General features: G+C 40.1%; 1 protein-coding gene across 1 annotated transcript in view; it reads right to left on the reverse strand.

Annotated features, from left to right (window-relative positions):
• Window positions 1-25,719, reverse strand: part of LOC149821707 (phosphatidate cytidylyltransferase 5, chloroplastic-like) — a 37,526-nt gene extending 11,807 nt beyond the window's left edge. Inside the window, exons 1-4 of the mRNA XM_089981412.1 lie at window positions 25,638-25,719; window positions 11,590-12,086; window positions 10,773-11,101; window positions 8,341-8,531 (exon numbers count right to left, since the gene is read on the reverse strand). Coding sequence (XP_089837538.1) covers window positions 8,341-8,531; window positions 10,773-11,101; window positions 11,590-12,086; window positions 25,638-25,719 — 1,099 coding nt within the window. The remainder of the gene's footprint in view (window positions 1-8,340; window positions 8,532-10,772; window positions 11,102-11,589; window positions 12,087-25,637) is intronic.
• Between the last annotated feature and the right edge of the window lie 850 nt (window positions 25,720-26,569).

The raw sequence follows: 26,569 nt of genomic DNA on the forward strand, positions 1-26,569 counted from the left end.
TATGGAAGGTCTATAGTTCTTCTTAAGTATTCTTCACGAACATAGTGGCAGTCCATCTCAATGTGCTTCGTGCGCTCATGAAATGTGTGATTTTTGGCAATATAAATTGCACTTTTATTATCACAACATAGTTTTGTGGGCCCTTGAACTTGAATATTCATATCTTCCAGCAAGTTGTGAATCCAAACAATCTCCATGGTAGTAGATGCCATGGCTCTATATTCGGCTTCTGTGGATGAAAGTGAGACCTTATGTTGTTTCTTGCATCTCCAAGAAATTAAAGATTCCCTTAAAAAAATACAAAAACCAGTGGTGGAGTGACGGTTATTTGGGTCACCTCCCCAATCAAAGTCAGTATAAGCAATTAAATTCAATTCAGAAGAAGAAGATAGAAATACCCCATTGTTTACTGTACCCTTTATGTATCTGATGATGCGGAGAATGGCACTCATATGAACTGAAGTAGGTGCATGTTGAAACTGACTAGCAACATGTACAGCATGAGAAATATCAGGCCTCGTAATGCTGAGATACGTTAAAGATCCAAACAGTTGCCGGTAAGGTGTGGGATCTTTTAGGAGAATCCCATCATCAATCTTCATCTTTGAACCTACTATTTCAGGAGTTTCACAGACCTTGTCATTTGTGATTCCTGATCTGTCAAGAATGTCACAAGCAAGTTTAGTTTGAGACAAAAAATAGCCTCTGTGAGAATAGGCAACCTCAATTCCCAAAAAATATGTCAGAAATCCTAAGTCTGACATTTCAAATCTTGAAGTCAGGATAGATTTAATGCTCTTGATTCCTTTGACATCATCACCTGTTATTAACATATCATCAACATATAACAGTAATATAACAATCCCTGCATCAGATTTCTTAACAAACAATGCAGTGTCAGTATAGCATTAAGTAAAACCATTTTCAGTCATTACATTGTTAAACCTATCGTGCCAAGCCTTGGGAGCTTGTTTCAAGCCATAAAGAGCTTTACGAAGACGAAGAACTTTATTTTTAGGAATTTCCATACCAGGTGGAGCATCCATGTAGACTTCTTCATTAAGATCACCATTTAGAAAGGCATTTTTGACATCCATTTGGTAAATATTCCATTTTCTAATAGAAGCAATGGTGACGAGACATCTAACAGTAACCATACGAGCTACTGGAGCAAATGTCTCTTCATAGTCAATCCCGTATTCTTGACTATACCCTTTAGCTACAAGACGAGCTTTATACCTCTCAAGAGATCCATCACTCTTTGTTTTGACTTTGAACACCCATCGGCATCCTATAGTTTTCTTTCCACTGGGAAGCGTTTGAAATTCCCAAGTGTTGGCTTTCCTAAGCGCTTTGAGTTCATTCTCCATGGCTTCTCTCCATTCAATACATCGTTTGGCATCTTCAAAATTTTTTGGTTCAAAATATGAGTGAATGGCACTTAAGCAAGCCCAATATTTAGGAGAGAAAGAATCAAAAGATACGAATCTAGAGGGAGTTCTTCTAGTTCTCTCGGTTCTTCTAGGGTTTGAATCATGTGAGGGGATAGATTCGCTAGGTTCACTATATTGCTCAATAGCACTTCTAAAGGGGAGTCTATCTCTATGAGTATAGGTGATAGGGTCTCTAGTTATATTTTCTTCTTGAGAGGTAGTAGGGTTAGAGTTATTGTTGATTTCAACCACTTCATTGTCACTGTTATATGTTGATTCATCATCACTAGAGATATCATCTTTAGATAAAAGATCAAAGAGAAAGGAATAGTCAGCAATTTCTAAATGAGATTCATTCTTTTCAAAACCACTATCATTTTCTAAAAATGTTACATTCCTTGAGACATATAACTTATCATTTTTAGTATCATAACATCGAAACCCTTTTTGGGTTTCGGAGTAGCCAAGAAAAGCACAAGGAATGGCTTTAGGTGAGAGTTTATCATTCTTATCTGTAAGGACAAAGCACTTACAACCAAAAACTCTCAATCTATTATAATCGGGTTCTTTTTCATATAGAGTTTCGAAAGGAGAGATTTTATCTAAATTTTTGGATGGAAGACGATTAATAAGATAAACTGAAGCAAGAGCCGCTTCGGCCCAAAAATTTTTTGGATACTTTGGGAAATAAGAAGGGTTCTAGTGGTTTCAATGATATGCCTATGCTTCCTTTCGGCTAACCCATTTTGTTGTGGGGTCTTAGGACACGATCTTTGATGGACAATACCATAGTCTTCAAGATATTTCTTAAATTCATTGGAAAGATATTCGCCTCCAAAATCGGTCCTAAAAATCTTTAAATTACTATTAAATTGATTATTAATTATCATATGATATGATTTAAAACATGAAAACACTTCGTGCTTATGTTTAAGGAAATATATCCAACAATATCGAGAAAAATCATCTACAAAAATCACATAATAGGCAAAGCCTCCCTTGGATATGACGGATGCCGGTCCCCAAACATCCGAATGAACAATTTCAAAAGGTTTTGTGGTAAACATAGATCTTTGTTCAAAAGGCATACTTCTCATTTTTCCAAGAATACAATCATTACAAGAGAAAGTATTTTTACAAAGATTTTTAATAAAATGCAAATAGGATAACTTGGTGATGTTGGGATGACCAAGTCTTTTGTGCCAAACATTTATGTCTTTATGTTGGGCCACATTACAAAAAGGGGTTTTAGGGATTTGGAGAGAATCCACATAGTACAAGTCTCCCTTCCTAGAGCCTTCCCCAATCAACTTCCCGGACCGGTGATCCTGTATTAAACACTTATTAGATGAAAATTGAATGTCACATCCAAGGTCCGAGAGTTGAGAGACGAAAAGTAAGTTCAAATTCAATTTAGGTATAAATCTAATTTTGGGAATAAAAAAATTTTGAGTTTCAAAGTTTCCAATCCCCTTAATTTCAAGAGAAGTGCCATCCGCAGTTGAAACAAAAGATGGTGATAAACTTTTAGAATATTCAGAAAGAGAAGAGATGTTTGGAGACATAGGAAAAGATGCACCCGAATCTAAAAGCCAAGAAGTTTTACCTGGAGGAGAAGGAGTGGATACGGCGGCACCGGAAATAGCTCCCTTAAGAAGAGGTTGAAGAGCTTCCATAATTTGATTTAGAGAGAGAGTTCCACTTGTAAATTCCTCTTTTTGTGATTGAGATGTGGTTGCCATTGCAAGTAGTTTCTTCCATTTAGGACAAACCGGTTTGATGTGACCGGGTTCCTTGTAAAAGTGGCACACAATTTTGCTATTGTCCCTTCTTCCGCCTTGACCACCATTGTATCCTTGATTTTGGTTTTTAAAGTGAGGAGGTGTATATGTCCTCAAGTTGTTGCCAGGCCTAGACACGGCATTAGCTCCATCACATTCATCTTGATTTGTGGGCATTGCAAGAACACTTGGATTTTGCTTGCTAATGCCCATACGAGTTTCCTCTCCACTTAACTTGGTAATAACATCTTCAATGGAAGGAGATGTGAAAGAAGATAGAAGAGAGGACCGAATTTATTCAAATTCGGGTCGAAGACCATTTAGGAAGTTAAAGAAGTGATCTTCCTCTAATTGCTTGTATCTAAGTTCAATAGCTTCGCCACTCCACTTGGGCTCAAGCATGGCAATCTCATCCCAAATAGAGGATAATTCAGCAAAGTACTCACGAATAGACATCTCATTTTGTTGTAGGGTCAAGGCCCTCTTTTGAAGATAGTACTTGTGAGATAAGTCTCGTGAAGTATACATCTTTTCAAGATAATGCCAAGCTTCGGAGGCTTTCTTGAATTTGATGATATTGGCATTGATCTTGGTTTCAACGGATGAGAAGATCCAAGATAGGATCTTGAAGTTTCTCATTTCCCAATCCTCATGTTTCTTTGAATATTCTTCAAGAGCTTTTTGTCTTTCTTCTCCTTCAAGAATTTTGATTTCTCCTCTTTCAACCATCGTAATTTTTGGTTCGGGTTCCGTTATGGAACCTTGAACATATCCCCAAAGCCCCTTTCCTTTAATATGAGCTTCCATATTTCCGGCCCATACATGATAATTGGAACCATTGAGCTTAAAGCCAAGAGAGAAATGAGAGTCTTTTTCACCCATTAGAGAGATAAGATGAAGGAGAAAAATACGTACCACAAAGAGATTTTAACTCTTGTTGTAGTAATCTTCCAAAATATTTGATGAAGAGAAGTCTTCATGCCAATCTCGAAAAAATTGAAGGCATGCTTTTCGAGGCACTCAATATTGTGAAGAATCACAAGACTTTCCTTCTCAAGCAACGTTGCTCTGATACCATGTGAAAATCTCTATAAAAAAGGATTTTGTGTATAAACACAATACTAGAAACACAAAGGCATAAAAGGAGAACTCTCACAAGTGCACAAAGGCACGGATACAAATGCACAAAGGCATAAAAGGAGAACTCTCACAAGTGCACAAAGGCACGGATACAAATGCACAAACGTAAAAAAATATCAACTTCAATATGTTGGGTCCCAAAAGAGGGCTTTACAAAAGTGTAAGTTACAAGGGGGTAACACCCCATATTTATAATACAAGGGAGAGAGGGAATGAGGGAGTGTTGGGCTCCCAACGGCTCTAAATAGAGCTGTTGGGAGTCCAACAGCTCTCTCTACTTTATGCTTTTTGACTTTGGTCAAAAAAGCATAAAGCCAAATAAGTCCAAAAACTAAATTAAAAAAGAAAAAGAAACCTAACCTAGTTAAATAAACTAACCTAATCTTAACTAAACTTAAAAGTAAACTAAAACTATGAGATTACATATTGAATTATGTTACATTATTTAACATGTCGGATGATCAATTTAAAAATCCTAAAACTTGTAAAACCCCTCCCCTACCTTTTAAGTTTTAACAATTTTTTTAAAAATGATCGTTTTTCCCTTTTAAAAACACAATGTTTCTTTATGTTTTTTTGGTAAAAAACAATTAAATAGAGGGCAAAACCAGAGTTACCGAAAGCGCCTAGGTAAGTGGGGAAGCGCGCTTCAAAAGTGTGAAACGTCGTGCTTCCGAAACGCACGGGGAAGCGCCACTTTTAAATGGGAAGCGCGCTTCCCATCACGCTTCCCCCTCGCTTCCCCCATTTTTCTCATTTTTTGTATTTTTTATTTTTATTTTTTTCGCTTCCCCCTCGCTTCCTAGGTCGCTTCCGATTCGCTTCCGAGATGATTCCTGATTCGCTCCTAAATGGTCCCACGCTTCCCGCTTCCTAAAATTTTGAAAGTGCCTCGCTTCCCGCTCCTGCTTCCCGTATCGCTTCCCGCTCCCGCTTCCTCAACTGGCAACCATGGGCAAAACTATCCAAGCCCCAAAATACAAGGAAACGTAATTCCCATAATTGGGAATTGTGTTTCCCTTAAAAGAGAAGTGAGCTTCCCTGATAGGGAAGCTCGCTTCCCATTTAAAAATGGTGCTTCCCCTAACGTTTCGGAAGCACCGCATTTCGGGGAAGCGTGCTTCCACATGTCTATGGGTGCTTTTGGTAACCCTGATTAGACTTCCCTTTCATCTGGTTCCTTTAAATTGTGCTGGATTATCATGTGTAGGAATGGCACTTTAAGTCTTCATAGGACATCCAAAGCTGAAACCATCTTAGTCAATATCCTAAAAATCCCAAGAAGATGCCTCCATTTTTCTCTTTACATTGCTCGCCTTGAATTTTCTCTTTATATATATATATATATATATATATATATATATATATATATATATATATATATATATATATATCAAAACATTGCCATTTTATCAAATATTTTCCACTCTCTAAATTCTGGAGATCAAAAACCACCATTATAAGTAATTCTTTCCAGAAAACTTTTGAACTTCAGTATTATGAATTTGCATAAATTCCTTCTTAGTTAGATGAGGCTAAGCCTGAACCTGAAAAGTAAAAATGCCTATATATGGAATCCAAGGGCTTCAGTAGTGGCACTTGGAGTATCATAATGCTAAGTCAATTCTTTAGGTTTCCTTATTATACAATAGGAGTAAGTCTGTTCAAATAGAGGTTCTGTATATATATATATATATATATAGAGAGAGAGAGAGAGAGAAAATATGTGCTAATATGTCTATATTTGTCTTCGCTACAGCTGGTGACATCCTATTCTCCCTTTTCAAGCAACTTGCATTCTAAGAGAGAAAGATTTGGCCATGACTGTGTCAAGACTTGTTGGGCAGTACACAGATAGTGAACATGTCCCCGAAAAACCTCTAAAGGTGTAAATTTTGCTTCTATATTTTCCTTCTCATTAATCAAACTAATGATACAATATTTGCTGTTGGTTATTTTACCACCATTGCATTTTTTCCCATTTCTTGTATTCAAAGGAAGTTCTTAACAAGTCATGACCATTTGGGGAAACCATTCAACAACTCAGGTAGATGAATTCAGTTGTTATAGTTACTATACACTATTGAAGATAGAATTAGGTTGCAGCAGGAAATAAAGTGGGTCGCCGTCATAGCACGCCTTATATCTTGGCTCACAGTGGAATTCATGTGCTGGATTTTTGTTCTTTTGCTTAAACATGTTCTTTTTTTGTCCAAACCTCACCAAAATTAGCAGAAACTATGTAATGTGTTGGGCTTTTGTGCTCTTTTGCTTAAACATTTTTTTTCTTGTACAATCTTCACCAAATTTAGCAGAAACTATGTAAGGTGCAGGGTTTTTGTGCTCTATTACAAATTCATTTGAGACTGTCTTATCATTTTTATAGAGAATGCAAAACCCAATTGAATGGATTAAAAATTAATTTTCGAGCTTGTACACGAGCCAAGCCCGAGCTAGCTCAGCCCGTTTCACTCAGGACGAGCTAAACGAGCCCAGCTCAGCTCGAAACTCGACACGAGCCTAAACACCATAGTTCAGGCTCGGACCAAGATCGAGCCGAGCCTAAACACCATAGTTCAGGCTCAGACCAAGAAAGAGCCGAGCCTGAACACCAGGTTAAGTGAGCCAGCCGAGCCTGAACATGCCAAGCTCGGCTCGAGTTCGGCTCATGTGCATCCCTATCCGCAAGCAAGAGCAGATTGGGGAGAAAAATAAAGACGAAGTCCACTTTGCTAGCACAAAGCAAAGCATTGAAATAGTTCTTCTTTCATTTCGTGTTCGTGAAACGTTTTAAAGACAATGCAAGCGATGAAAAAGATTTGAAACCTTTGCAAACTTTTTTCGAGCCTTGATTTTCACCCTTGGACGGTGCTGGAAATTAAAGGGGGGCCTCCGATCATTGAATGATTAATCTTGAATTGTAGCTATTGCAGAATTTGGCATCAGCATGGCTTGAGCCTCAGCAAAACTTTAACAAATAAGTGATCCAAGTGATTTCTTAATGTTTCCATAGGGTTCCTAGGAATTCCAGATGCCTCCTGCCCCCCTTTCCCCTCCTTTCCTTGACATTTTATGATTTTTCTTCACCAAACTCATGGTACCATCCTTACCAAATAATGTTTCTTGGATTGCCACTCAGTTCCTATACTACCCTGGCAATTACAAGACGTAATTTGATAGTAAATGTTGAACATTAAGATACATTAAAATATTCTGCAACATTTTAGCACAATGTATGTCCAAGATTACCAAATAATGTTTCTTGGATTGCCACTCAGTTCCTATACTACCCTGGCAATTACAAGACGTAATTTGATAGTAAATGTTGAACATTAAGATACATTAAAATATTCTGCAACATTTTAGCACAATGTATGTCCAAGACTCCAAATACAAGGCTGGATAAGAATGCCTCAAAAAGACCATGAATGAGATTCATGTTTGGCACAATTTTTCCCCAAAGTATTTCAGGTGCAAAGACCTATAGTTCACCAATGCTTCACACTTCCCCGCATCATCATAATCATAAATTCTCCTACAACATATAAGAACATCAGAAAAGTGAAGTCATCTAATGTGTATATACCACTAACAAGGAGGGACAGAAAATTGAGTTCACTGTCCTTTTACTAACATAAAAGGAGGTGGGACAAGGTATTTTGTTACTTTGGCTTTCATAACATAAACTAGGGAAATGGTGTCACATCTACATGGTCAAAGAATCAGTTTAGTGATGTTTTCACTGAAAAAAAAAACAAATTAACTGGAATTCTTTAGGGAAACGACAATCCAATCACATATATTATATGATATGTGCATTCATCATCCATTAATGCATGTCCCTTAACAACAAAATGTATAGAATGAAATGATGCCAACATGAAACAGAAACAAGTATACTACAAGATATCTTAGAATAAGACAAGCATTTATTATCTCAAAGATCTTGCACTAAATTTAACCAGCAAGGAAGCAAAAAAACGTACTAGTGTTTAAGGCAGGAGCTGCCAGACCACATCGAAGCTTGACCCAGAAGCAAGGAAGGTAACCACAGTAAAACAGCCCAAAAATTGCACTACTCAGCTGTGCAAAGCGTGGATTACCTCGCTGCAAAATCAATGTCATTGCTACAATGAAGGCAGACGATGTCACAGAAATGTCCATGTGACCAAAATACCTAGTCATTTAAGAAAAATATGTCAGCAGAAAAAATCATAATATACAAAAAGCAATATATGTGTGTGTATGAAAGCAAGAACACATGCATATTCATGGCCATTTGATTCTCACAATCTAATTATGCAGTAAGAGCCTGGAAGGCATGTACATAGAGAAGGATTTGGATGCAATATTATACACCTAGGACTTGGATCAGGAATCTCAATGTATCCTATTCGTTAATGGCTTCCAATTAATAAATAAAGTCAATGTACAAACTAATCCTTGAGATATTAAGACAACTAAGCCAGGAAACCCCATGTATCTTGCCCATTAATGCTTTTTTATTGATCAACAAAAGTCAATATATAGTATATGCTGTTAGTTATTAGACAACTGGTCCCATATCTTAGTTACTAAAACATCATCTTTCATGCACAGAACGGAACTAAGACATAGCTTAGGGCGAACAAGGTCGCATACTAAAACTGAAAAATATCAGTTAAGAAACAAAGCAGGCTCTGCACGAGACAATGTCTTTTGACAAATCATTTCCTTTCTGACTTGTCGAAATGCATAGTCTTGACAAGAACTATCATTAATAACCTAAAATATCCGCACATAAGTGAACAATCTTAGAAGAGAAAAACCACATCAACCATGCAAAAAGTTGACTTAGACTCAAGTCCACCCATCTAAATCTATGTCACATGGGTGCGGGTGCGGGTGCGGGTGTGGGTGCGGGGGTGCGGCACTTTCAAAAAACTTGGGTGCGGGGGTGCAGGGGTGCGGTATATATATATAAAGTCCAAAAGTTGGACATAAATGACCTTGGGTGCATTGACCGCACCTAGGGTCAGGTTGACCGCACTGGGTGCCGCACCCGCATCGCGTCGCATCGACGCAGGTGCGGCACCCAGTTGGCCAAGTCCCTGTGACATAGATCTAAATCCATGAAAATTATGTCCTCGATCCTATATAGTAGTAAGTCGGATTAGTTTAACCTGAGTTCACTATGTACAAATGTCTCTCTGACTGTACAAGTCAGACAATTCACTTGAAAGGTTAATTGGAGTTCAGCCACTTGATGTGGACCACCAGTTTGTTTTGTCACCTACCAAATTTGCATGAACTTTGAACTCATTTGGGCCGCAGCTCAGCCTTAGTTCCATGATCTAAAAGTTGGACACCATGGGTTAGCTCACACACACACACACACACACACACACACACACACACACACACACACACACACACATATATATAGTACATGCAAGCTTACACAAAAATATGCATAAATAGGGTGCAGCCTGAGCACTTACTCCATGGTTTCAGCTGTTAGATTATTCAGGTCCGACAGTTTCGAACAATATTGAAACTGGCTGATAAAAGGAGGAATAAGGTGGTGTGTTTTTAGGATTCCTTTTGTTTTTCGGTTTTTGTATAGATTAAAGAAAACCAAAACAGTTACCCTGTTAAATCAGCTAATAGTACAAAGAAAATTTTAAAAAAAAAATTATATATATATATATATATATATATATATATTCCAGGTTGTTCTCAAAGCAGCTTTCTAAATTTCAAGGTAATTCCTAAAGTGGTGCCATTTACCAAGATTTTGGAAAACTTTATTATTCCATAACCATTGGATCTAAATAAACCCAGCAGTTCAAAATACAATAATAGGATAGACCTTTTATATAGGCCTCACTCCCATCTTGTGGTCATAGGAGAAAAAGGAAATGCATGGAGAGAACCACCATACATGCATGTATGCGTGTGCTTATCTGTCTATATCTGTATCTTCAACGGCATCCAAGTTACATATAGGGCCTGTTTGGGATCGGCAGCTGGGATGGGAGTTTATGCATTTGAGGAAGTGGCAGCTGCCAAATCCATCCTTAAGTGTAAATACAAAGGAGAAAGGGCCTCACTTCCCATCCCAAATGCATAAACGTCCATCCTAGCGCCGAGAATCCAAACGGGGCCACCATGGGCGTTTGACCAAGATTTTGCCTCGGGAACACCAAATGAATAAACGCTCATCCCAGCGCCGAGATTCCAAACAGGCCCATAAGTTTGTTAAATGGGAAAACCGACATGCTACTATTAAATGTCTACTCAACAAAATTACTCGATTGCTTGAAAACAAACATGCAAATAACCTAGAGAAGGAAAAAGAAGAGATGTATCACGAAAACCACATTGGTTTTAAATCACTACAGAAGTAAATTGATAACCGCGTTGCAAGCCAACTTACAGCGTCATTAAGGGCATGACAGCACATATAACAGAACAAACTCTTGAAACATATCTCGGAGGTGGTGTCATCCCAGCAGCTATACCACGACTTCGAACCAGCTCAAAGTACTCCCGCGCACCGGCAAATACAGCCGCAGTAACCATCACCGTGAAGAACCACCCCCCAGCCAAGACTATACCACCAACACCAATACCGATTCCAAGTCCAGATACAATGCGCTTCTTCAATTGGCTCCCTTGATGTTTTTGCGGTTGGTTAGCCACAGATCTATCTTCCCTCTCTTCCGAAATCTCCATTGTTTCAGACTGGCCATCAATATTGATGTTCTACTTGAAAAACGTAAAAACTACATCATAAATTTAGATCCTGCATTTATAACTAGCGTTGAACAGGTTGAAGGCTTAATCTATCTCAAAGATGCAACCAAGAAATTTCAAATAATTACCGATTATTTATCTCAAAACACCATTAAACAACTGTACACACTACAGTTTAAACAGATAGAATACAAATCGAGAAAATTGAAGAAAGCAAAAGAATGTACTCATTGTGAATGGCATATCACGATGCTTCTTGTATTGAATTAAACATATCCGATCGAGATTTCTCATAAATTATTCACAGTAACTAATCCAAAAAAGAAAAATCTCCACCCAGAATTGTGTTAGTACGTTTCCTTTTTGGATTGAGTGAAACATATCTGATAGAGATTTTTCCATCCTCCATGCATTGTTCAGCCAAAAAGCCTCAAATGAAAAAGGAAGCCACGGCCTAATTCTCAGACCCCCAAAAAAAGCAATAAATCGAAGAATACCTGCTTCTCCTCTTCCTCTGGCTTCGCGCTAGCGGCGACGTAAGCGAAAACCCGGCAAACGCCTGGCGAGACCGACGGTCTCCGAAACGCAAACTCGCCGGCGAAATTGAACGATCCAGACAGAAGAACCAATCGGAATTTCGGCTTCTCTGGCCGCGGAAAGACCGTGGGTCTGGAGAGGGGGCGAGGGTGGCGGGAGCAGATGGAGGAGAGGAGGGGATGGACGGCCCTGAACTGAACAGAGTCGAGATGAATGGCCATGACGGAAGAAGTTTCCAGAATCAGAGTGATTGCAGAGATCTCATGGAGAGGGTGAGCATCGTCGTCGTCTTCTCCTCTCCGTCGGGAGGAGGGAAACGGAAACCCTAGTTCCCGCAGAGTAATGGTGCTGGAGCACGTCGATTGCTTCTCTTGGGCGTGCCTTGCGCGTGCACTAGAAGCAAAACGTGCACGAGCGAGACGGGCAGCCGTATTTCGGATTCCTCTCGACCGCCTCACTGCTTCGGGACTGTACACGATCAAGCACCGTGCTGCATTCTTTGTCCCGCTCTGCTCGGCCTAGGGCTGCAAAAGGATCGGATATGGTTCGGATATCCGATCCGAATCCGACATGTTATTTCCGGATATAGATCCTTTAAGTAAAATCCGAATATGCATTTGGATCGGATTCGGATTCAAGTCATATTCGAATCAGTATTTTAAGTTGGATCTAAAATCAATTCGAACCAAATTGCATTTTTTTTACATGTAAATGACTTGTTTTTGGGTCCAATATTATCACATGCATTTCAGATTCGGATCCAACCTTACCTCCTCGGATCTTATTCTGATCCGGATCTGGATTCGGATCTACTGTTTACATTTCATATTTAGATTTGGATCTTATAAGTTTTGGACTGAATCCGACCCTTTTTTTCCACTTTCTTGCCTTTGAGAAGGACCAGAATCCAGATGTAAACGGGTCAGAGTTACAAACCAGATCAGATTCGTGTTGCCTGATCTGGATGGTATATATCCAACCCGTGTCGGTAGGACCCGGTATCAGCATCAGGAAAAGAGATATATTCAGACCTGATAAAATTTGGGACTAACCCGATACCTTTTGCTTTCTCATTTGAAAAGCTATATATTGTACTTGGTTTCAGTGGATCCGGTACCATATGGCCTCATACCCTAACCTGATCTGGAAGTATAACATGAGGTATCTGCTGTCTGGAATCAGATGGGCACTACTCAAAATTCAGATCCGGTTCAAGAACAAGGTTGACCCGATCCATTTTCATTCCTAGTAGGAGTCAGATATGTGAGGGTCATACATGGCGCGATACTGTGTCCAACACTCCAACTTTTAGAAAATGAACCTGGATATGGATCATGATCCAGTATTTATCTCATTCCGGAGTCCCAGATCCGTTTATGATTGAGAGTCACTGTGGCTTTGGATATGCAGAAAACCGAAAAAATCTGTTGATTTTCATGTGGAAATGAAAAAACGGGTCAGGTTAAGCTCTATTGTGACCTGAATCAAGACATATTTGCTTAGCCAAATCCAACTTGTATTTGGATATATGCTGTATAGATCTGATAGTATGGATTTGGATATGTGCAGAACCCAGACAGTCCTTACCATAAATGAATATTCGAACGTGCTAGGGAGTTATTTTTTGATATTTACATGGGGGAACCAAGACCTAGTCGTGCTGGTTGTGCCTGCAGTACTTACGGCCGTTGTTTAGGGATGGCAGTGGACCAAGGCGGGGGCGGGGGGACAAGGTCTCCACCCTGCCCCGTTTCCAAATCTGAACCTTCATCCCCGCCTCCATCCCCGCACAGAGATGAATTTTAACCTCCACCCCCGCCTCCATCCCCGTTTCATGCCCTTCATCCCCGGTCCAAACAAGGCGAGACGGGGCGGGGCCACGTTGTCCCCTGGTCCACTGCCATCCCTACAGTTGTTCTAGCAGCTTAAAACTTGTGGGTTTACCCCTTACCCACAGGGAGTCATCACTCTTAGGCTTGCGCAAGAGTTGATGCCCATGAGATTTGAACATAGACCGCAAGAAGCCTAGGCCCTATCCCACTATGCCAAACCCCTTTGTTGCTAGGGAGTTTTATTTAATTTGATTGCTGTCATATTTTTTGTTGGAACTGGATCTTAAGAGATTTGCAAACCCGACTTGGTACTTTGGTTCGTAAATGGTTCAAACCCAATTTGTTTGGACTTCGTTACTGGATTCATCAAGGGATTTCAATTATGGCCCACTCTGGAAGATCCGTGAACAGACCCAGATCTGCTGAACTAATTTGAATCCCATATAGGATCTCAACTAACCGGATTCAAATCATGCATCATGAATTGGGCAAGTTTCCTGGGTATTTGTTTAAATAATGCAATGGATTTGAAAACTATGTCCGGACCCAACTCTTTATGTAATAAAACCTGCAAGCGGACCTACCAAAACTACGGAACTGGATTATATGATCGGACTTTCATATGTCAGGAATCAACTTTGGGTATATTTTCCTGTCGCCATTGTATTTGGATCAGCTTGAATCCATCCTGTTTGCAAATTTTACATGTAAAATTCTCTCATTCAGCCATTTCTTCACCAGACCCAATCCTACCATATAAATTTCAGATTCTAATTCAACTGTACTGCATCAGAAACTTGAATCAAACCTGGTGTTAAAAATTTGAATTCGGAGTTGGATATGTCACGATGTGGATTGATATATCAAAAAATAAAGTAATGCCTTAAATGCTTAAACTGGTATTCGCATATAGGGGTGGGGCTAGCCCGTCATGGCCTAGGCCCATTTGGAGCTCGGTCCATCGGGTTTTGAGCATGACCCGGCCCAAAAATGGCCCAGCTCATTTATTAACGGGTTGGGTTTCGGTCCAGTTCTTAACGGGCTCAGGTTTGAAATGCAACCTATGGTCTGGCCCAATGTGCCAATGTTTAATGGGTTGTCTGGCCTGTTTGTAAGTTTTTCTGAATATTAAGTTAGCAAGTTATGTCAAGAAGAACAACGGGTGATAGAATGGGAATTCAGGATCCAATTGAATCCATAGTTAGTATTTTGTTTTTGAAGTTTATTTTTTTTGTATTTGAATCTTATTTAAGATCCACTTAGAATTAAGGTTTTGTCAGAAATTTGGTCATAAAGCAACCGTTGGGAAGAGTCACCTTCAACGGTTATATGTCTCCCGTGAGATGCAACATTTGAGTTGAAGAGACAATTATCCATTGGACATGTCCCAATCCTTGCCCCTTTCAAGATTACAAGAAGAGTCCTAATCACAGGTTTTAGACCACTAACATAAAAAAAAAAAAAATTACACCACCTATCTTATAGGCGAAATGAAAGTCATTCTCATCTATTGTTGCTTTCAAGCTTTTTTTAACCAGAGTCCTCACCTAAAATACTACTGATTTCATGAATTCTTCTTAACATATTAAGCATGGAAGAGAATAATTATTTAAGTATTAATACCAATCATTTCACTATACCACAAATATATTATGTTGATACTTTCTGTGTGCACTTATAGTATGCATCAAAATATCTATCAGAAAGAGCATATGTCCTTATCCAAATTCACTATTTAACCTGAAGAAACATAACAAACTCATTTTGGAAGCTAGTGACAACAGAAGGAAAAATTAATGTGATAATGTTTTGTAAACCGGGATGACTCGATTTAAGAGAAATTTACTAACTATGAATAATTCTACTGTAGGAAAAAGCTGAAAAAAACATAAAAATAACTGAAAACTTAACAAAAAAGTATTTGGAATTCTCAAATCGATTCTCAACTGTTAATTCTACATAGAACTCGAACTCTCATCCTTTTATAAATGAAGTCTCACAAATCTTAATTCAAGTAAATTACTTAATTTGATAAACTCTTAATAAAATAAAACTTATCTTAATTAAGATATGGATCAAGCATAGAGATCCAATATCTATTACAAAATGTCTTAATTAAACACGAAAAATTATCTAAATGATAAAAATATCAAAATGGATTCAAACGGATCCTTATAGACCTAGGTCTTTTGCTTTGCTCTTGCATTCATTGATGTAAATCAGGATGACCCAATTTATGATAAAATCTATTAACTACGAATACCTCTACTGCACATATAAGAGAAGCTGAAAAAAGTAAAAAATACCTGAAATTAATGAAATAACTAAAAACTTGATAAAAAAGTAATTGAGATTCTCGTATCAATTCTCAACAATAAATTCTACTTTGAGCTCTCATCCTTTTATAGATGAAGTCTTCCAAATCCTAATTCAAGTAAACTACCTAATTTAATAAACTCTTAAAAAGATAAAACTTATCTTAGTTAAGATATGAATCAATCATGCAGATTCAATATCCATTACAAAATATCTTATACACGAAAAATGATCTAAATGATAAAAATATCTAAAAACATGATCCTTATAGACCAAGGTCTTCTGCTCCGCTCCTGCATCATAATAATAATAGATAACCACCAACAGCAATTGATCATCAAACTTGATTTTTTTGTGAAACTACAAATCAAAAATCACTTCATACTCAAATTCATTGGCCCATGAATTTCCAAAGAAAGAATTAAGTTCACCGGCTGAAATTTGGTTTCCATGTCCATAATAAAACAACTCCAAGAATTTCAGAAAATATAAACCTTCTTAACTGTCAGACTAGTATAGCTGATAAAGTGAATTCTAAGAAGCAGAAATCATTAAAACAAACTGAAAGATAGCACTTTGAGATTAAGATCAAGCATATCTTAAGTATTGTGGCAAGCACCTTACACCATCATAACTCGACAAATTAGAAGAGGCTGGTTATAATCCAAGCTCAAATGAAGGGGCATAGATACATGAGACTTGTTAAACATGTCAGAAATTACAATGCTTGAAATTCTAAAAATTAGAAAATCAATGAAGAAACCTTGTCTAATATATATGTAGAAGGATATTTTTCACCAGCAGTGAATGCAAACCATGATATGAACCTCTGCTCCAAGCTCTTCTAAGCGAGAAATAGCACATTGAACTGAGGATACAACATCTATTGGTTTAGATTCCAAAGTATTCTACAGGAGGAAGCTCATATACATAACGGGGGACGTCCTGAAATAGACACATATATTAAAAAAAATGTGTTGCTATTGAAGCATAATCCGTTCACTGGAATATATTTGACCACAAGTGGACATGACCTTGAAATGGACAATGCAAAGGTCGACGAAGGTGTTAAAGAGTAGGGGATAGGGATGGCAGTGGACCGGGGCGGGGGACAAGGTATCCACCCCCACCCTGTCTCAAAATCCGGACCTCCATCCCTGCCTCCATACCCGCACCGGTTTGGATTTTAACCTCCATCCTCGCCCCCATCCCCGGTCCAAACAGGGCGAGGTAGGGTGGGGCCCGTTTTCCCTCGGGTTTTGATTTTAACCTTCATCCCCACCTCCATCCCCGGTCCAAACGGGGCAAGGCTTGGCGGGGCCAGTTTCCCTTAGGTAAACTTTTTTTATGAACAAGAGATCAGTGGAAGGAAAAAGGAGAGTTGGAAAAATACTCTCACAGGTTCGTGACGGGGGTAATCACTTTTAAAATGAAAAAGATGAGAACGATTTAAGAAATGACGTGCAGTCCCTTATAAATAGGGTGTCATTTATAATTTCTTACAAAGGTGTGATATTTTGGTCCATTGCTGCCCCCTCTTTCTTCCTTTATAATAGTGGCATGGAATTAGATGGGTTGTTTTCTTGTAATCCACCATTTTTAAATCGGCATCGATAATTCATCCTTTAAATTTTGGTAGGCCTGAAACGAAAGGCCGAGAACCATTGTTTCTGCCCTGCACTCCAAAGGTTCACATTTTCTTCAAATAACAGCAGAGATAATCTTATGTCTGTTCTGCATGAGCAAGTTATACATAAGCTATGCAGTTTCCTTTTCTCTTGTAGTCTGAGTCCATGAGGTTCATCAAATGTAAAAACCTGTGCACTATTACCTTTGATCCTCATAGCTTCTTATTTTATATTTGTTTGGACTCTCTGTTTCTCTAGGGGGGTGCCTGGAATTGTTATCAAGAAGTGAAATCCCTATAAAAAACAAGCGAGCAGTTGTTGGCAGTAGTAAAAATGGTTAGGTTCCCAGTGGTATTGATGCTTCCCAAAGCTAATGCAACAGTGACACTGATGCACTCCCATACTTATTGTCATAGCTGCTGCAGGGCAGGCAAATGATGGTATGGTATGCATTCAATTGACACTGCTTTCAGCACAAATCCTTGCTTTTTTTAGAGGAAATATAATTAAATATATTAAGAGATGAGAAGAGGAACGGCGGTTCCCATACAAAAAAATCAATGCAAGTCAGGACGGCAAAAAAGCAAAAGATACGATTAGACAAAGGATCAGCGTGTGTCATTCACAAATCCATGTTGATCAATGCTTTCATCTGGGGATGTATCATATGATTACCTATGAGGTACCATATCAGCAGCTTTTCAGGGTTCCCACTTATGACACAAATGCTTTGATTTTAACTCAAAATTCATGATCCCTCATTTCATTGAGACCTCAGCACCCAACAAAATCAATAAAGGTTTCTCATTGAATCTAAACAGCAGCCCTTGGTGAAGAAAACCTGAAAAGAAACATTACCCATGTTTCCAAAGAAATATATATTTTCTTCTTTTTCAAGTTTTGAGGTGCCTTTCTTGGACACATAAGTTCGTAGTCCTGGATTGTTTGTTTGTTTGAGTTTTTCAAGATTGGCAATGTCTGGTGCTTTTTTCACATGATTTAGCACATGCATGCACCCGCAGCGTGCGCGCGCACACACACACAAACACATACTATTAAAAGAAGTCTGTTAGAAGAAGATTTTATCACTGGTTCGTAAATGCTATTGGTCTGTTGATACTTGCAGGAATATTGTTGTTCCACTTCTTTCTCCTCGTGATTCTCCTCGTGATAGTTATGCCGTACGAATTGGAGATCATTCAAACACCACAAATTTTGTTTGAGAGAAAAAGGCAATCGTCAAGTTTTATTCAGATTTGTTCTGCTGTGTACATTATACAGAAAACAGACAAGAGGCAACAGACATGTTACAGTAGAAAATACACGAGACAGAGAGAGACGGTATCCTCTCCCATGCCCACAACCGCAAGCACTAGGCAATAGCCACGGTGATGCTAAACCTCAACTCCCGACATGGTCACCTCTCTTATTTCCCTCATGATTCTGATCTGAATAACCAGCATACTCGAGACAGCACCTCAAAAATAACCTCATTCTGATGCAGCCAGATCTGCCTCCAGCTAACCAGTAGCCAGCGTCTATAATGGAGGTCGCGCCCCCTGCTATGTCAACCAGAGAAAAACAATTCACGTGGCCAATAAAACTGGCTTGAAAGAGCCCGTTTCCATATGCACTCGACAAAGAGATGTTCAGTCTTTCAATACTCTTCTCGCATATGTAGGCGATATCCCTGTGAAAACAAATAGACAGAGAGCGTACCTTGATTCGCCATTGATCATGTAGGTGATTCGGCGTTCTCCTCAGCCGGTCGACGCCCACAATGAGCCCAGGCCTTATGTCGACGGTGAGCAGGACCCTTTCCGCAGCGTCTGAATGCGGAGCAGAATTTGGGCAGGGAAACAGCTACAAGTCACTCATCATCCCAGTAGCCCCTAACCCCTTATTTGTAATGGGAGATTAGGCAGTTACGTGAATGTAGTCTCTCCACATTCACGTAACTCCCACCCACTATCTCCATTACTTGGCCAGTTACATGACCCACTAATGGCTGTGTCAAACCGGGTCAGACTGCGGGTTGGACCCGTAAAACCCAAAATGTCCAACATTCTCCCACTTGACCCATTGACACCAAAAGTGTACTAAATCGAGGTGTATACCGTTATCTCGATTTAATTCTTCATGTGGGTTCACATGCCACCCTTTATCACAAGGATAAATCGTATGAGTCAAGGATATGAACACCCCTTTATGAAATGTCATATTTTCTTGTACTACACTACAATTCACCTTCAGTGCTTAGGCATGTAAAGTAATTACCTTTATGAATAGGTTGGTCTCTCACCTATTCTATTGGTCCTTTAATATTGTTATTCTGCTATTCTCTCTAACCCATATGAGAGATTCTTTATGCAAAATCAACAATAACACAAAACTTTAGAGAATCAAAACATAAACACAAATGTGATTACATAATGTATTGTCATACATCAGAAGGAATCAAAAAGACCCATCCCCTTTACATGTTGGGAATACAATCCCGGTGCTAACCCTTTAGTAAGGGGATCCGCAGTCATTTCCTTCGTCCCAATTGTATCAATACATACCAGATGATTCTCAGTCCTTTCTTTAACAACAAAATATTTTAACTCCATGTGCCGACACGATGTTGAGCTCTTGTTGTTATTTGAAAAAGGCACGGCTGCTTCATTATCACAAAAGATCTTTAGTGGTCTCTCAATAGAGTCCACTATACCAAGACCCATAATGAAGTTTCTTATCCAAATGGTTTGTGACGAAGTCTCGTATAGAGCAATAAATTCCGCCTCCATGGTATGAGCAGCAGTGGTAGACTGTTTTCCGCTTCTCCATGAGACAACACCACCTGCTAGAAGGAAAATGTATCCAGTAGTGGATTTTCTACTGTCAATACACCCTCCTAAGTCCGCATCAGAGTATCCAACGACCTCTAGGTGGTCAGCTTTCCTGTAGATCAACATATAGTCTTTCGTTCCTTGTAAATAGCGCATGACCTTCTTCGCTGCCTTCCAGTGCGCAATGCCTGGATTTGACTGATATCTACCAAGCATTCCCACAGCAAATGCTATATCAGGTCCAGTGCAGGTCTGCGCGTACTGTAAACTCCCAACTGCTGAAGCATATGAGACAGCATCCATCTGAGCCTTCACAATATCATCCTGAGGACAATCCTTCAAACTCAATTTATCCCCTTTCACTATAGGTGCCAAACTAGGAGAACAATTCTCCATCCCATATCTTTTAAGAACCTTAAGGATATAGGATTTCTGAGATAAGCCAAGGACACCTTTAGTTCTATTACGACGGATCTCAATTCCAAGGACATAAGTAGCCTCACCCATGTCTTTCATATCGAAATGAGAGGAAAGAAAATCTTTTGTTTCATGTAAAAGACTCAAATCATCAGTTGCAAGAAGAATATCGTCAACATATAAAACCAAAATTATGAACTTACTCCCACTAGTCTTAATGTAAATACACTGATCAACAATGTTTTCAGTGAATCCAAAGTTCATTATAACCTGATTGAACTTCTTATACCACTGGCGGGAGGCTTGTTTAAGTCCATAAATTGACTTATTCAATTTGCAAACTAAGTTATTTGAGTCATCTATACTGAAACCAGGAGGTTGTTGCATGTATACCTCCTCATCCAGATCCCCATTTAGGAAGACGGTTTTCACATCCATCTGATGCAGCTCTAAATCAAAATGAGCTACAAGGGCCATGATTATTCTTAATGAATCTTTAGTTGAGACAGGAGAAAAAGTCTCATTATAATCAATGCCCTCTATCTGTGTGAAACCTTTTGCAACAAGCCTAGCCTTGTACCTCTCCACATGACCTTTAGAGTCTGTTTTGGTTTTGTAAACCCATTTACAACCAACAGGTCTAACTCCATCAGGTCGAGGTACAAGATCCCACACTTGGTTCTTTGCCATAGAGTCAAGCTCTTCTTTCATGGCATTAATCCAATGTGTTGATCTTTCACTTTCAATGGCTTCTGCAAATGTGAAGGGATCTTCATCAATGTCTATGAAATCATTTGACTCTTGTAAATACACCACATAGTCCGGATGGATAGCAGATTTCCTAATTCTGGTGGACCTCCATACAGGTGCTACAGGTGGATCAAAATGAACCTCTGTATCCTGTTGTTGTTGTATATCCTCATCAACAACCGGATCTAGTTGGGATTGATGTTCATTGACTGTACTTTCTCTTACATTACTCGAAGGAACAATGATAGAGAAAGTCGGGTCATTATCCTTAGCAGGTGAGAAACCTGAATCCTGCATTTCCTCAAAATTAATATTTTGAGATGCATCTATCCCAACAGAACCATTTTCAAGAAATCTTGCTTTATCTGTTTCCACTATCTGTGGTGTATGAGATGGACAATAAAACCTAAAGCCTTTTGATCTTTCTGGATAACCAATGAAGAAACCACTAGTTGTCCTAGGATCAAAAGCTTTTATATGTGGGTTATACAATTTAGCTTCTGCTGGACATCCCCATATGTGCATATATGACAAAGAAGGTTTTCTACCTGTCCATAACTCATAAGGAGTCTTTTGAACAGCTTTCGTAGGAACCTTATTCAAAATATGCACTGCAGTCCTAAGAGCTTCACCCCACAAGGTTAAAGGAAGGTTTGAGTGATTCAACATCGCTCGAACCATTTCTTTAAGCGTACGGTTTCTTCTCTCAGCTACACCATTCTGATAAGCACTACCAGGCATGGTATACTGAGGTACAATGCCTTCCTCTTTTAGAAACCGTGCTAATGGACCTTCCTTTTGTCCCATCTCAGTGAAACGACCATAATATTCGCCACCTCTATCTGACCTGACAACCTTAATAACTTCACCGGTTTGTTTCTCTACTTCTTTCTTGAAGTCCTTAAAAACCTGAAAGACTTCTGATTTTTCAGATAATAAGTAGAGATACATATACTGTGAGTAATCGTCTATAAAGGTGACAAAATACTTTTCACCCGTATAACACGGTGAAAAAGGGCCGCAGACATCCGTATGCACTATTTCTAACTTTCTATTGCTGCGTTTGGCATCTTTCTTATATGTGTTAGACTGCTTAGCCTTTATGCAGTCAACACATGGCTCTATATTCGTAAAATCAAGGGATCCAAGGATTCCCTCTTTTACGAGTCTTTGGACTCTCTCTTTCGAGATATGTCCTAACCTCCGATGCCAAAGAAAATAGGATTGATCATCCTTTAGACCACGTTTATTGCCAATCATTGTGTTCTCAATGGAGTGAGATTCCTGAATTTGCAGTTTGGTTCTTAATCGATACAAACCATCACACATATATGCAGAACCTATATTCATTGAATTTTTCATAATAATAAGTTCAGATTTTTCAAATTTAAATATAAAATCAAACTTATCAAGTTTTGAAATTGAAATTAGGCTCCGACTATAAGATGGAACATAAAATGTATCGACCAAATCCAACATGAATCCCGACTCCAACACAATTTTGCAAGTCCCAACGCTCTTGACATGTGAACGCATCTTATTTCCTGAGAAGATGCTTCTTTCATGCTCCGTTGGTTGCCTTTTGTTCAGAAATGCCTGCAAAGAGTTGGCAATGTGCACCGTGGCACCAGAATCAATCCACCAACTATGCAATGGAACATGAATTAAATTGCACTCATGAGAAACGAATGACTTATTACCTTTATTTTCGAGCCACTTCTTGAACTTCAAACAGTCCACCTTCTTATGCCCTTTCTTTTTGCAGAAGAAACACTTTATAGAAGGGCCACCAAACTGGGATTTAGCTTTCGCCTGAGAGTTTGAACTCTCCCCAGTGGCTCTCTTCTGATTCTTCTTTTTGAAAGAGCTTTTCTTTGGCCTCGACCTCTGTTTATCCTTATGAGAGGCCATATGTGCACTTGGCACCCTCTCACCCTTCAACCTCTCCTCTTCCTCAACACACTTACTCAAGAGGTCATTAAAAGACCACTCATCATTATGTGTATTGTAGGAGATTTTAAAGGGTCCATACTCAGTAGGTAACGAGGTTAAGATCAAATGGACTAAAAATGAGTCAGAGATGGCGAACTTCATGTCATTCAGTTGAGTCGCAATATTCCTCATTTCCAAAATGTGCTGTCGGATGTGACTGTCACCAGCATATTTCATAGACACTAATTTGGACATAAGGGTACTGGCCCTTGCCTTATTAGAAGTGACGAATTGAGCCTCAATGGCTCCCAGAAATTCCTTCACAGTCCTACAATGAGGAATTGCACCTCGAATGTTCTTAGCCACCCGAGATTGCAAAAGCAACAGGCTAAGTCTGTTCGAGCGCTCTCACTTTTCAGAGGCAGCTTTCTGATCAGCTGTACTCTGCTCTGTAAGAGTGGGAGGTTCGTCAATTCTAAGGGCCAGATCTAAATCCATATAGCCCAAAGTGAACAACACAATTTCTTTCCAATCAGAAAAATTCGATCCGTCTAAGATAGGGATACTACTAGAACCGTCGATATGGAAGGAACCTGATAAAAGGAACGAAAAATGGAAAGATGTTACTATTATTGCTCAAACGAGACTCGTGTTGAAAAGGTAAAAGTGAGACCCTTTATTTTTACCTTTTCTGAGACAAGCATAGTTGAGTCATTATCGTTTCACTTTGGTGAAAACGATAATACTCATGATTGCTCCGTCTCTTCAATTCCCAAGGAATTGACTTCAGTTGGTGAAACTAGTAGATCATGAATCCAGAGGCAATTCAGTACTGTACCTTTGGGTACGAACATGCTTCATGGGCTGGAATTCATATCTACTATCACACCCTGTGTAAATTTGGAACACAACGACCTACCTTTGGGTAGAATCGATGTTTCATAAATTCACACATAATCATAATTTCGAATCTTAATACGGTTCAAAGAATCCTCAATTAACACGACTCAGATCACTTTGGTGATTGATGAATCGGTTAATCAAAATCTTTTACCGAAAAATTTATTCGTATTATGGAGCACACCCATGCACACATTTTAATGCATGTATATTCATGACCTAATATCAGTTTATACTACAACAAAAATACATAAACTAATTGTCATAAATTTAGTCATAATTCATGCTTAAAATCATCATGCATAACTTAACCAACGCTAAATACATGAATTAACATGCATAAGTCATGCATTATTCAAAATAAATACTTTATAAAGCATGAAAAATAACAAAAGCATGCTCATATGGGTAAAACCCAGAGTCATCATGTAGGAACCGGTCTTAAAACACTCTGAACCGGTCTGAAACCGCCCTGAACCGGTCATCTAAGGGTCCGAACCGGTTCTGAACCTTATAAACCGATACATAATATGAACAAAAGTTCATAAAACCCTATAACTGTATGCCAAAATCCCTATATTTCTTTATATTTATGAAAACAGGGTCTCAGCATCCCGGAACCGGTGAAAAACTGGAAAGAATCGGTCAAAAATGGCTCCGAACCGGTTTCGGAAGGGGTCGGATCAGGTTCCTGATCCGATTCAGTCTCAATAGTGTTTGGATCCTGTTTTTTTTTTTTTTTATGGATCCAACCTAGTTTCAAATGGGATCCGGGTCTGACCCAACCCATACTTAATACGGGTCGGACCCGACCCGAACCAAAACCCAGGTTAGACCCGGTCCGAAACAGGCCCGGGTCGGACCCGATCCAAAACAGATACCGGGTTAGACCCGGTCTAAAATGGATACCGGGTTCGACCCGGTTCAGAACGGATACCGGGTTCGACCCGGTTCAGACCGGATACCGGGTTCGACCCGGTCCATCATGGACCCGGGTACGACCCGGTTCAGACCGGATACCGGGTTCGACCCGATCCAACATGGACCCGGGTACGACCCGGTTCAAACCGAATACCGGGTTCGACCCGGTCCAATATAGACCCGGGTATGACCCGGTTCTTAATGGGTCCGGATCGGACCCGATCTAAAATGGGTCCGGATTGGACCCGATCCTTTTCGGATCAGACCCAGACCCGGTACCTTTATGGGTCTGGGTCAGATCCAAAAGAAAAAGCAGACCCCGATCCACCCAAAAGGGTTTGGATCGGGTCTGTCATCGGGTTTCCTCTCTGGACCCGATCCGGTCCAAATTTAAAACCTAAACAGAAACCCGATGGTTTCTGTTTCAGTTTTTAGGGAAACCGAAAAGGGGGTTATCGGTTTCCCCCTTTTTCGGTTTCACGGCGACCCACGTCGCCGTCACGGCGACCGGCGCAGCTGCCGGCGACCTGCGTCACTCCACAGTGACGCCGGTCCGGCGTCATCCACCCCGACAAAAGACGTCGTCCCACGGCGACGATTTGCGGCGGTGCCGACCGATGGCTGAAGGGCACGGCCGGAAATACAGTGCCGGCAAGATCGCCGGCGAACGGCGGAAGATTCAGCCGGCATATCGCCCTACGGCGATGGTCCAATCCGGCGACAGCCCCGGCGAAAACCCACCCCCTCCCCGGCGACAGGTAAGGGTTTAAATATTTTTTTTTTTATTGTCGCCGGTTTACAAGTAACTCCGGCGATGAGGTGGGAAAACCAGGGCGCCGGCAAGACTGCAGTGGCAGTTCTGCTGTTTTCCGGCAAAAGCCCCTGACGCCGGCCGTCCGGCGTTCAACCCCGGCAATATCTCCGGCAAATGAAACCTGGCGATGGCAAACCCTCTCTGCAGCCCAACGACCACATGTATAAAACGATTTTTTTTTTGTTTGCCTGAACCGGGAATATTAAGTCGCCTTTTTCCGGTGACACTTGCCGGTGATGACTGTCGCCTCATAGCGACAGTCTTTGGCTAATCGGTGGTTGTCGCTCCACGGCGACTCCACCGACGCCAAAACGCCGTTTCAGCCTACACGGCCACGCGCAGCGGGAATGCGTGGTACCGTGGGCCCATAACCTATTGTAGGCGATATCCCTGTGAAAACAAATAGACAGAGAGCGTACCTTGATTCGCCATTGATCATGTAGGTGATTCGGCGTTCTCCTCAGCCGGTCGACGCCCACAATGAGCCCAGGCCTTATGTCGACGGTGAGCAGGACCCTTTCCGCAGCGTCTGAATGCGGAGCAGAATTTGGGCAGGGAAACAACTACAAGTCACTCATCATCCCAGTAGCCCCTAACCC

The sequence above is a fragment of the Nuphar pumila genome, chromosome 11 (assembly GCF_984573655.1).
Source record: "Nuphar pumila chromosome 11, dmNupPumi1.hap1.1, whole genome shotgun sequence".
Taxonomy (NCBI): domain Eukaryota; kingdom Viridiplantae; phylum Streptophyta; class Magnoliopsida; order Nymphaeales; family Nymphaeaceae; genus Nuphar; species Nuphar pumila.